Genomic DNA, 13,682 nt, shown 5'->3' with positions numbered 1-13,682 from the left:
CTCCTGTTTGTTTTAGCAACTTATCCTAAGGTCTCCTCACCAAGAGCTCCCCAGCCTTTAGCTATAGTGGGGCCTTTGCTTGTTTGGGGGATTAATTGATTAGATACCCGAGAACCATAATCTTTCCTTAGAATAGCTTCTACGATGATAGATAGGGGTTAGGTTTGGCATCTATGCCCCTTGCGCTCCAAACATTCGATTTGGTTTAAATACTTATTGTGTTGAGTTCTATTGCTAAGACATGGAAGCTATGAAGCTCCAAAACCAGATCTTTCTTCAAACCAAGAAAGCAAAGAAACAACCATTAGCTCCATCTTGGAACAAAGGTTGGTTCTGAATTTTGATTTGGTTTCCTGGTTCTTATTTTATAGATGGCCTACCCCTTTTTTCACCAGTTTCCGCGTAGGGAATAGGGATAAGCCTCGTGAGCTATCTTCCTCTCTTTTTTTTCTTCTCCTCCTCTACAAATAGAAAACGAGAAGCCCTATCACGATTCCGTTCTCCTCCTTTTTCTCTGCTATTTTCTCTTTTCTTCTTTTAGGGTTTAGTGAAACCAGGAGGGAAAGAGGGAGCCAGGTTTTTCCCACCTGGGTCAGGTTGAGTGGTTGAGTGTATGCTTTTGGAGAACAAAGATGGGTTGGTTCGTCATGGTCATTGGATTGGAAAAATGCCACAATGTTGATCTCATGTAGTTGGGTGGTAGATGGTTGGAGAGGAGCCAAATCCCAACATCACAATTTTCAATAGTAAAAAAAAAAGTGTGTGTACACCACAATCCATTAAAACCTTTAATAAAAATAAAGTTGCCAATAGTATTGCATACGCCTAGACACATGGGAAAGCGGAATCAAACTATTAAAAGACATCCATGCTCCAACTCCACTTCCCCATGTGCATGGGCATACGCAAAATAGTAATTTCTATTTTATTTTCAATGGTGATTTACATCAACCTCCCATGTTGTTTGCCCAAATTACATCATTCTCCTTGAAAATCGAAAAATTACATTTAAATCCATCCAAACTAACACTGTGAGAGACGTGTTATTTTTTAAATGGAAAAGACAATTTTACCCCATCTTCTTCTTCTTCTTCTTCAGAGAAGGATGGACCTCATAAGTCGACCTGTCAGAATCGTCATCCTTATCTCCATCTCCAGCGCCGTTCTGATGATGCAGAGATTTTAGAACTCTACTTTTGGAATATGAAGAAGGGTAAACAATCATCATAAATGGAAAAAATGTGTTGAAGCTTTATGGTTATATGATCAGTAATTAGTTCGGCTTTTATATGGTTTCTATTTGTTATTGAAATTTGGATTTTGATATGGTCTCTATTTGTTACTGGAGTTACTTTTTAGGATTGCTTCATTAGTGAAGTAGATTTCAAATTACTGATTCCATGGGAAAGTTTGAAATTACGGTTTGGTGTGATTGTCATTCAAAACTTGTCTGATATGGTTTGAGAATGTTATGGATTTTCTCGCTCGAATTTATACACGTTCTTCCATTTATCAGATCTATGAGAAAAATTATAAAATCAGCACATTGATTTCCGTTTTTCTCTGCCGGCTTTCCCAACATGCACTTAACAAATCTCATAAACTAATTGAGGACAAAAAGCACCGAAATGAATGAAGAAACAGGAAGGACTACCAAAAGTTGCATTTAAGAAAAACATTAGAGTTTCAAAACTTACAGTAGAAACATTTTTGTTATCAGGAAAGTCCTCCCTGTCGTTTGCATCATCACAAAGACAAAATGAAATCGGTCTACAGTTCAACATAATAAGCAAATCTGATGGATCACTTTCGTTACATAGCGATGGGAATCTGATATAGGCAAAGAAAAACTAACATGAAAACAGAAGAAGAAGAAGGAGGAGGACAATTCCGTCTTTTTGTATTCTAAAACTAACACCTCTCTCGCAATGTTAGTTTGGATGGGTTTAAATGTAATTTTTCGATTTTCGTGGGAATGATATAATTTGGGCAAACGATAGGAGAGGTTGATGTAAATCACCCTATTTTCAAATTGTCTTTCTTTTGAGCACGCAAGGTATGCCTTGCCTTGCTTAGGAGCCTCTTCCCCTTCCTCATAAGGGTTCTTAAGGGCTGCTTTTTTTGTAATATTTTCTTTTTCCTTTTCTAATACAACACTTAAACTTATAAAAAATAATAATAATAATAATAATAATAATAACAATAATAAGAGATAAACGTGAAATGAAAAGGGTTGCAATTTTTGCATATGGTATTGTTTCAACATGAAAAACTGATTCGACGTGGTTTTATTTCAATTAGTACATGTGTCAGATGAAAATAGGAGTCTTACGCACAAGAACTGCTTTAGGATATTTATTTTCCGGTTATCTTATTTATTTAATGAAAACTTTGTTAAAATGATATTATAGATGCAGTCATTTTTTGAATTGGGAAATTCATTTGGGATTTTTGGGAACTTACATTGGTGCTGTTGGAACCTTTTTTTTTTTTTTTTTTTTTTTCAAGTCCAAATATTATATGAGACCCGAATAGCCCCTAGAATTATATTAAAAATGAAACTGACAATAAAAAAGATAAGAAGGGACATAACTTGCCTTACCCTAACCCGGGAGAGACAAGCAAGTATGATGCTACACTTTGAAGAATGTTATGTGTCCGTAAGGTATGATGTTTGAGACTCTTGAGTTCTTATGTTGTGATGTTACATCTTGAAGAATGTGGTTGTAGTGAACTTCTTTGAGTTATATGCTTGGTTTGCTTGCTATAATTTTTTTTTCTTTAGTTAAGAGAAGAAGATATTTGGGTACTGTGTAGTCTGCTTGGTTTGGACCTCCAATTGTGTTTGTTTAGGGGTATTCATACATTATGTCTGATCTCATCGAACCTATGAAAGTTACATCGGGTTAATTGAGTAGTACCAATCCCAGTATTTTTTCCAAGTGTTGTTTAAAAATCTCATTTTTTGTGCCAAGTCCATTTTGAATTGGGAAACCTCACTTCTTAATGAAGACAGCGAAAGTATAAAATTTTCGCACTGTTGGAGGAGAGTTCAGCAAAACTAACAACATCTTAAATGTATTTTTGTTAAAAAAATTTTTGTTAAAAAAATTCATAGCAACTAGCAAGTCTTGGCTCTCAAGTCTCAACTACCTATATGATCTTACCCAAAAAAAAAAAAAAAAAAAAAAAAAAAAAAAAAAAACTACCTATGATGAAAATTTACACGCATTCTCACATTGGTGGAAAGTAAGACATAGTTTATACATGATAAAATTTTACCGACTTCAAAAAAAAAAAAAGACAAAATTTTACCGACATTGTTTTGGGCTACTAAATTGTATGAAAAAAAAAAACCCAAATTTACTGATCATAAGCAACACCAGGCCTGCTACTAAAACAATAAGAGGCTTAGATGACAAACAACATCGGAGTGTCAGCATAACAACCATAATATTGCATGAGTACTACCAGCGGGTAATAGATTAGAGACCAATAACAAAATATGAAGGAGTTCATTGATAGTTCAAAGTATTGGTATTGGATCAGTTGGATCGTATTGGTATTGACTAAGGCTGAGGCCAATACCTAATCGATCTTGAATCAGCATCGGATCAAGGGTTAAATTGTTAAAAAAAAAAAAAGGAGTAAAATCAATCAATTCAGGCCAATACAAACTGATCTAATCCCCAAGTTTTAAATCCATCTTTGAACTAACTCTCTTACAATTAGAAGTTTAAACTACTTATAACAGAATCAAAAGCTAAGAATTCAGCTACGAAACCCTCGATTTTTGGTGCCACATGACATCTTCCCTTCCCGGATACACAATCTGTGCTTTGTTTCGCATGTACATAGCACTCCCTATGCTCTCAGCAATCTAGGCCATTTGTTGTACAAAGCATGTACATCTTCCCACGTGTTGAGTTGTGGTATCATGCTATATGATGTGTAACACGCCCCGTGCTGTAGGAGCCCGATCCCTTCCCTAGCTAGTTGCTCCTCTTAATTGGTTGGATAGCAAAATCTATTGCTATTGTCTGTCTGAAAAAAAAAAGGTTGGCCTGAAGATCTTTAATCTAAGCTTTTAATGCTTTAATTTTAAACTAGTTGTGGCCAAATACTCCATAATTTTCTGATAGTCGTTCCAAGTATAAATTGAGTCATTTGGTATCTGGAGTGGCGAAGGGTGTTAATCGGTTATGTTTGATGCATGATTTTTTTACGTAAAATTAAAATCGAATCATTTAATAAAAGGTTGAAACCATTTATAAACAATTTCTTATTTTTTCTTTCTAATTTTTTAGAGCAATGCAAGTAAATTTTTTCGCTTATCCAAGCATCACCCCCCGCTCTCCCCCGGAAAATAATCCTCTATTTTTTTCATCTCTATTTTTCCTTGTTTTGCTACCTGCAGAACACGACACGTGGACAACTTTAAGATCAACGTACCGGATGTAATAATCCTCGCCCAACCTTGATTGTTGATCTTAAAATTGTCTACGTGTCATGTTCTGCAGGTAACAAAACAAGGAAAACAGGGATGAGAAAAACAGATGATTTTGATTCTTTCCCTCATTTTCCGTTTTTTTTTTTCTATATGAAAAAGGCATCGGTGAAAGAAGGTTCTGTTCTTACTTCTCACGCGAAAGTCCTAAACCAACTTTTTTGGATTCCCCATATTTCCACGGAAAAAAAAGTCTGCAGACAGCAGCTCTGCACATCACATAGAGACTCTCCACCAACACTTCCCGCATAGCGCCTCATCCTTCCCCAATTCTAACACTTGCTTCGATGTCCATGGCCTACAAGAGAACCCGAGAAGCCTCTTCTTCCAAGTCTTCCACCCGTCGACGGAATCACGACGTCTTCTTAAGTTTCAGTGAAGATGAAAGCAACAAAATTATCATCGATGGTCTCTACAATGATTTGGTCCAAAAAGGGGTTCGCACATACAGGGGTGAACACAAGCGAGGAAAGAAATCAATTGAAGAGTCAAGAATCGCCATAGTCGTTTTCTCAAGAAATTATGTTTCTACGATATGGTGTCTGGATGAACTGGTGAAGATCCTTGAATGTAGGAGCAGGCTTGGACTAACTGTTATCCCTGTTTTTAGTGATGTGGATCCCTCGGATGTCCGAAAACAGAAGGGTAGTCTAGAAGATGCGTTTGCCAGACAGGGAGAGAATTTCAAGGAGGAAAAGGAGAAGGTGGAGAGGTGGGGGAAAGCCCTCACACAAGCGGCTAATCTTTCTGGTTGGGATCTGCGAGATGTTGCCAATGGGTAATCCTTACCGAACCCTCTTTTATTCAATCAACACGCACACACGCACATGCACTGTTTCAGATCCTCTCCAGCCTTTCTCTCTCCTGTTATGTGTCTTGCTGGTCTCAAGGGTGTCAATCGGTCCGGTTGGGCCGGTCTCAGTTGGGCCTAGCTGGGCCTGGCAGGCCAATGTCCTTGGACCATGACCTACCTATCTTTTGAGGAATGACTTGGCCTCGATTGGTGTCGTGTCCGATTTTAATTGGCTTCTTCTAATCAGGCCTTAAATGGGTAATGTACCAATCAAGCTTTAAATGGGCCTTAAACGGCCTTTACTTTTCTTAGATTTAAGATACTTTAATTTATTTTATTATATTATCAACAAGTTTGAAAATATATTACACTCAATTACAGTCAATAATTGATAAAATACCAATATTCCCTATTCTATCCCAAAAAAATCAAAATACGACCTATTTATGAACATGTTGGGCTAAACGTGTCAGTCCCGAGTTGGACTTGTAAGTTGTAAACGGGCTGGGCTGGGCCGGGCAAGGCCGATCAGGACTCAGGAGGCCCATCAAGCTTACCCTTGCATCGTGTACTACCTATTTATGAATAGGTCAGGCTTAGGCCCGACATGTTTATTAATCGGGCCGGTCCAGCTCGGGCCATAAACATGTTGGGCTCAGTCAGGCCTACCGGTGCAAGCTTGGAATTGACGCCCCTAGAGCTTGATCTACAATCACAACAATTAGGAATAGAAAATCTATATGAAAGAAAGACCTAACTGTTGGAATAAAGGTATCCATTGTTATTTGATTTGATATACAATTGTGGCCGTAACGTGAAGTGAATTGGAGTGAAATGCGGAAAAAGAGGGATTTGAACCCTAGGTAAACAAAAAGCCTACATAGCAATTTCCAATGGTACGTCTTGAACCACTCGGCCATCTCTCCTACATAATAATTATGACCCAAAAACCTAGTGAATAGTGAGTCATCCTACTTTTTTTTTAAACACTTCCCCATATGTTTGGGCCTACGCAACACTATCGGGTAACATTCTTTTTTCCTAAATTTAATTTAACAGTTTTTACCCTAATTAATCAACCCAAATTCTAAGGCCAACTTTGCTAACTTCACAAATTATTCAAAAAACTTAAACTAGGCTTAATACACTGTAAAATGCAGCATCATCTAACTTATGACAAAATTAAATACTAAAGTGCTCAAAAGGGAGAAATTGCCCTTAAGGGGCTAAATCACAAGACAAAATACATGAGAGTCGGTGAGACCACATTTAAATGCAAAAGCTTGAATTTTTTTTTTTTTTTTTTTTTCTTGGGTAAAGAAATGCAAAAACTTGATAAAGCATGCTTTAATAACCTTAGAACCATGCAAATAACCTAAGAAAAATGTTCACAAAATTCGGGCAATAAATTACTGATAAAATTACCAAAATGCCACTATTAGGCCAAGAATGTAAACATGCGTGAAATTGAGTAAAGATTTGCAATAATGAATGTAAATGTACCTAAATGCATATGAATACTTGTGTCATTAATAAAGCATACTACAAAAGTAAGTGAAGCCAACATTAAATGCCTAAAAGGCCAACTTAAAGGGTAAAATGGTAAAAATAGATCCCGTACTACCCTAAATGCCTGGAAATGAGTTAAAGATGCCTAAACCCACTCCATAACACCAGAATTTGTAAATGAAAACAATTTTCATGCTGTACAGTCAAAAAAAAAAAAAGGTCAAATGACCAAACTACCCCTAAGTGGCAAGCTTAGTGGAGTTTCTTCTTCACTCATGGGGTATCTTCTTTTCTTCACTTAGAAAGATACCCTAATATATATATATATAGGTGTCAGTTGGTTGGTTCGGTTCGGTTCAATTTCGGTCAGGCTGAATATGTTTCAGTATAGGAATGAGATAAAAACCAATCCATTAAGGAACTTTGGTTTTTGGTCGATTTTGGTTTCGGTCTGGTTTGGTTTGGGTTTATTTCGATTTTTTCAATATTAGGTTATATTGGTTTCAATCGGTTTATTATCGGGCTTGAGCCACAATGAAATCTTACATTCGTAATCTATAGTGACAAAAAAATTGATGAAAATACTTTAAAATGATTAAATAATATTTTATCATTGTAAAGGAAAGATAACTAATATTGAAACCAATGGATAACTAATTACTGAGAAGATAACTCATATTGAAATCACAAAATGAAATTGTTTATTTAACTATCCAACTAATTTTGTATAGTGAGCAAGGAAATGAATTTACAAATCAATTTCTCTATTCATAACCTTGTATTCATTGATTTGTAAAAATTCCCCTTACAATAAAAAATATTCTCACTAATATTATAAAAGATAGATAATTAATTCACCAATTTATAATTTCATAATCATTTATTTTTTTATCGTTTTCATTCGGTTTGGTTAGTGGTAGGTTCGGTTTGGACTGGTTTTCAACTGGTCCCAACACATCTTAGTCCAAAACCAATCCAATGAGGATCAGTTTGGTTCGGTCTGAGTTTTTTCGGTCGGTTTTATCGGTTAGGGCTAGGTTTTGACACCCCTATATATATATATATATATATATAAGGAGGGGTGGGTTTCATTGAAAAGGCGTTTGGAGATAGGAGGCTTTGCTTGATGCAAGAAAGGAGACCGCCTCAGATGCCTTGGACACCTAGGCATCGCCTTGTAGCCTTTCGTCAACATGCTTTATATTATATCAATTTTTTGACACTTCATGATTTTGAGTTGATTTATGTTTATTGCTTTATTATTAATATTGTTTTATGAATATGCTTATATTGTAACTTATGCTTTGTTTATTATATGTTAATTTTCTCATATTAATTTATAGTATATCATATTTCATTGATATAGATTTTCTGTTAATTATAAGCATAGTTACATTAAATTATGATTGCTATATTATATATACTGCATGCTTAGCGGGCACCTTGTCACTTAGGCGTCTAGCATCCTCCCCAACAACTTGGGTTGCCTAGCCAACTTGATGACTATGGTAAGAAAATAGTTAAACCATAGACGGTCAAGGCATTAAAAGCCTTGATTTGTCTTTTAAGACTTTTTTCTTTTTGGTGCCAAGTTGGACTCACCATTGCAGTGGTCCGGAGGTGAAGTGGGCGCCCGTTGGGTCCAAAGGGTAGGGAGTAGGGGGTGGGAATAATGGTGCATGGAAGCACTGGTACACTTACAAGAGGAGTTGATCCACTGATCAATCCCTGAGCACGCTTTTAACTGAGCAGCGACAAACTGCTGAGCTATCGCCCAGGTGTGCGTCTTTTAAAACTTTAAAATCATACCCAGGTTCCAGCATTACTTAAAGCCCGAGGCTAGCCTGGGCCCAGCCCAAAGCACGGTGGGTTGGGCTTCGGCTGAGGCCATCCCAGTCCAATATCGAGCGGCCCGGCCTGGCCCGGACCAAGGCTAAGGTACCTTGACTGGCTTCGGGCCATTAAAGACCCCTGCCATATTCAGTATTCACATGTATGAAACCTGCACAATAGTTACTAAATTTTCTTCCTAATCCATGTTGGCTTCTTGGTTGTCCAAACTGATTACATGCTTATTGATTATATATTTGTTACTTCAATTACTATTTACAGGCACATGACAAGATTCATCCAAAGAATTGTTGAAGATGTTTTGGCTAAACTAAGTCGGACAACATTGGATGTCTCTAGTTATGCAGTTGGACTAGACTCCCGTGTGAGAGAGATGAATGCATTTTTATGTTTTTCTTCATTTGATGTTCGTATTATTGGGATTTGTGGTATTGGTGGATTAGGTAAGACAACCATTGCAAAGGCAGTCTATAATGAAATTTATCATAGATTTGAAGGTTGCAGTTTTCTTGAGAATGTTAGAGAAATTTCAAAGCAACCCAATGGTCTAATTCATTTACAAGAAAAACTCCTTTCTGATGTCCTTATGAAAAACTTGAAGATAAACAATGTTGCTAGGGGAATAAATGTGATAAGACAAAGGCTCTACGCTAAAAGGGTTATTGTTGTTATTGATGACGTAGATGAATCGGACCAACTGAATGCTTTGGCTATCAAGCACGATTCTTTTGGTATGGGAAGTAGAATCATTGTCATATCACGAGATGAGCATTTCTTAAATGAGGCTGGAGTACTTGAAATATATAGGCCTCAAGAGTTGGACCCCCGCGAATCTCTTCAACTCTTCAGCTGGCATGCATTTAGAAAGGATTGTCCCCATGATGACTACATGGAGCTTTCAAAGGAGGTAGTAGAGTATGTGAAAGGACTTCCATTAGCTCTTGAAGTTATAGGTTCTTTGATGTTTGACAAAAGAAGCTTATCTGAATGGAAGAGTGCAGTAGCCAAATTAAAATGTACTCCTGATAATCAAATTCAAGAGAAACTTAGATTAAGTTTTGATGCTCTGGATGATGCAGAGAAGGACATATTCCTTGACATTGCATGCTTCTTTATTGGAATGGACAAAGATTGCGCTATTAAAATACTTGATGGCTGCAAGTTGTTCCCAGAGATCGGAATTAGTGTTCTCACTCAAAGATCTCTTGTAATAATTGATGACATGAATAAAATAAAGATGCATGATCTTCTTCGAGACATGGGAAGAGAAATCGTTTGTGAAGAATCTCCTGAGAAACCTGGAAGACGTACCAGATTGTGGTTCCATGATGATGTTTGTGACGTATTGGTGAATCATGAGGTAATGCCACTCAATTTTTTACGTTTCCATTTATTTCTTGCAAATTTATTGATAATAAGCACGAATATCATCAATTTTTATCCTACATATTGGTACCTAGATTGTCCTACAACTAGATCCCATGGTGACATTAGAATGTCAATTGGAAATGGATCATATTATTTCCTTCATAAAATATGTGGAAACATGGAATGGAGAGATCATACTTGGATGATTATTTGTTTCCTCCTTCCACCTTTATGATAAAATGGCATCTTGGTTTACAATTTACTTTAGATAATTCCTTGAGTTGGTATTTAGGCCAATACCCGTTACCCGCATTAAAGAGGCAGGGTAATTGAGTTTGCTGATTCTTCGAACACTACAGAATGGATATGGAAGTTTTAAAAATGGTTATTACCAAAATAACTGAATATGGAATATGAAATAATAAATGAGAAGTTGAAGAGTTGGCCAAATAAGTAGAAATCGATATGCTGAAGTATAGGATAGAGTTGGGAAATCAATTTGTCCAAAATAAGTAATTAGAGAGTGAAATTTAATGACTAACTCTGCTGAATGAAATCCTAGAAAATTTCAATGCCATACTCTTAAGACCTGAACTATTAAATAAACTGGAAATTACCAATTTCTTGTCAAGTTTCAAACTTAAAACATGTGTGCTTCTATTTATTTGCTTATATATATATATATGTTGTTTACTAATCCAATGCTCTTTGCCATAATGGAACTAAATCTGTTGAAGGGTTCATCCTAAATGCCTCACTTTGACTCTGTATGTGTGTGTGTGTGTTGAATGTTTTTTGTGAATAGGGAACCAAATCTGTTGAAGGCCTCATACTGAACATGTTTAACTTTGAAGATGTGTCTTTTAATGTCAAAGCATTCACAAACATGGAACGAATAAGATTGCTTCAACTAAATTATGTATACCCAAAGGGGGATTATGGAGAACTTCCTAAGAAGTTAAGATGGCTTTGTTGGCATGGATTCCCATTGAATTCTATACCTTCGAATTTTGACATGGATTATCTTGTTGTTCTTGACATACAAAATAGCAAAATTATAGAAGTTTGGAAGGAAATCAAGGTATGGAATTATATCTTCTTTTCTCTTCATTGAGACTGAATTTCATATTGAATCCAACTTTCTTTCTTTCTTGCAGCTGCTGAACAGGTTGAAAATACTAAATCTTAGTCATTCACGTTATTTGGTTAGAACTCCTAACTTCTCAGGACTCCCTAATCTTGAGAAACTCATACTTAAAGGTTGTATTAGTCTGGTTGAAATTCATGATTCCATCGGATTTCTTGGCAAGCTGGTTACCTTGAATCTGGAAGATTGTCATAAACTTATGGATCTTCCGAACAGCATTTGTAAGTTGGGATCTCTTGAAACTTTCACTCTCTCTGGTTGCTCCAAAAAAGTGCGATCTAATTCGCGGTTCTCCCAATATTTTGGTACTCTGAGAAGAAAGCCGAATTCCATCACTTTTCTTCCAGCTTCTTTCACTGGTTTATGCTCCTTAACCTTATTATCTCTCAAAGATTGCAATCTCTCCGAGAATTTAATTCCTGACGATTTTGGGAGCTTATCCTCATCATTGGAATCCTTAAGTTTGAATGGAAACCGATTTTGTACTCTACCGGCCAGCTTTGGTAATTTTTCTCGTCTCTTCAGCCTTTCACTGGAGAAATGTGAAAGTCTACAACAAATAATGGAGCTTCCATCAAGTTTAAGATATTTGGATCTGGGACAATGCCCATTACTGGAAAGATTACCAGGAAATATCAGTGATGTTTCTCAACTATTCTCTCTTGATCTGGAGGGATGCTCAAAGTTGCAGTCACTCCCAGAGCTTCCATCAAATATATCCCAGTTGCGAACGGATGGTTGCACATCTTTACAAGAAGTTGTAAATATTAGGAACTTATCTAAATTAGATAATTTATTTATCAACTATGATCTTTTCTGTTCTATATCAGATGAAATAAGTGACCATACTAGGATCGATAACATTTCTTTGGTAGGCTGTAAGAAACCTCAAACAGTGCCAAAGCTTTCATCAAGTTTATTGAGTTTGTATGTTGAAGGTGACACATCAATGTTGCTTCTCAATTGTGGTGAGATCCAGAGCCTGGAGACTCCTCAATTTGTGCAAGGCATCCACATGGAAACAGGGTGCTACCATCTGGGCAACACTTTGAGGAAGAAAAGCCTTTTTCAGGTTCTCTCTCTCTCTATCTCTCTCTCATCTCTAGCTTTGGTAGTGTTTTTAAAAGTCATGAATTCTGTGGAACAGGGTTTATATAGAGAGTTTGAAGTATGGGGTTCAGGGAATGAGGTTCCAAAGTGGATCAGCCATCAAAATGTAGGGTCTTCAATATCCTTTGTGGTATCTGATCTCTGTTCAGGTTGTAAGATCCAAGGGTTGGATATGTCTGCAGTTTTTTTAGCTAAGAAAGAAACTAAATGGTTTATTTCTCGCCCTACAATTTGTAATAAAACCAAAGGTATTCAATGGGGACCCATTGATGGATTTGATCAGATGGCATACCAACCAGATCAAGATCTACTGTGGGTGCGCCATTTAACATTTCATGATCTTTGGGATTACTCAGTGGGTCAAGCCAGATATGGGGCTCCCTTTGAAGTAGGTGATCAAGTGGAGATTTCAGTAGATTTTGAGCTTGTCCCTCCAGGAAGTGTGCAAGTGAAGAAATGTGGAGTCCTTCTGGTACACAAGCTTGATGAGGAGACCCATTCAGATGATGATCGACCAATGAAGCAACACATCTCTGCTTCTGCTTCTGATTCTACTTCTACCCATTCAGATGATGATGTTCTTATCCATGGAGAAGAATTAGTTTCCTCCTACAAGGAAGGTGAGAATTAGACTCGCCATAACGAGTACCCGGCAGAGTCTAGTAGTAATCTCAGAAGGTCAAGGATTGGCTAGGGATTCCTGCATTGTTTAAATTCCCTATGGAGGAAAAGCTTCCCTCCGTTGTAAACGTCTGTACATAGTCACATCTTTGATCACTTCACCTTTGTCTTTGCATAGCTGATGATTCTATTATATTGGAAAGTAACATGGTTTTTTTTCTAACATGCCAGTGCTTTTTAGCATGTCAAGAGTGAAGCAACACCCTTTGGTTCAAGACTATTCCTTTCCTTGATCTAGCCACTTCTATTCCCATAAAAGATTTAAGGTTATCGAGATCATTAATTTCAAACTTATTCTTCATGGATTGAAAGTGATGGAGAGGATCACGTCTGCATGCTCGGGCAGCCATCGAAACCGAACAACGGAAGCCTTCCAGGTTCTAGTGGCGGGATCAATGAAATCAGCCACTGAAGAAGGTGTGTCATGGGGAAGAGAAGCCCATCTCGTGTGAAGCCAGGGGTAAGGCTGCGACACTTGCCCTTCCTAGACCTTGCAGTAGTTGGGCTGTGTGAGCCTCGTGCATTGGGTTGTTTTTTTTTTCTGTTTAATGGTGAAGAGCTCATTTCACATGGACCATTTCATTTACAATCTTGATAAGAGTATTCAACTCTTTACTAAAAAAAAAACTATTCCATTGGAGTCTCTTGACATGTATTGGACCTATTGGTTACTTTGAAACAAAATCTTTTTTTTTTTTTTTTTTTTCTACGATCAA

General features: G+C 37.0%; 1 protein-coding gene across 5 annotated transcripts; it reads left to right on the top strand.

Moving 5' to 3' along the window:
- The first annotated feature begins 4,650 nt into the window (after positions 1-4,650).
- LOC122075523 (disease resistance protein RUN1-like) lies at positions 4,651-13,667 on the top strand. Of its 5 annotated transcripts, none has more exons than XM_042640583.1 (6): positions 4,651-5,285; positions 8,922-9,103; positions 9,344-10,020; positions 10,834-11,109; positions 11,186-12,905; positions 13,138-13,667. In XM_042640583.1, exons 1-6 carry the CDS (start codon positions 4,795-4,797, stop codon positions 13,197-13,199), a joined length of 3,408 nt encoding a protein of 1,135 aa, XP_042496517.1. In that variant the 5' UTR covers positions 4,651-4,794; the 3' UTR covers positions 13,200-13,667. The 5 variants fall into 5 exon arrangements, with proteins under 5 accessions (XP_042496517.1, XP_042496516.1, XP_042496518.1 ...); XM_042640582.1 differs by having other exon boundaries at positions 8,922-10,020; positions 11,186-12,247; positions 12,323-12,905; XM_042640584.1 differs by having other exon boundaries at positions 8,922-10,020; positions 11,186-12,247.
- The last annotated feature ends 15 nt before the right edge of the window (positions 13,668-13,682 follow it).

This window comes from Macadamia integrifolia, chromosome 4 (assembly GCF_013358625.1).
Source record: "Macadamia integrifolia cultivar HAES 741 chromosome 4, SCU_Mint_v3, whole genome shotgun sequence".
Classification (NCBI taxonomy): domain Eukaryota; kingdom Viridiplantae; phylum Streptophyta; class Magnoliopsida; order Proteales; family Proteaceae; genus Macadamia; species Macadamia integrifolia.
This window is presented reverse-complemented; position numbering and strand designations above follow the sequence as displayed.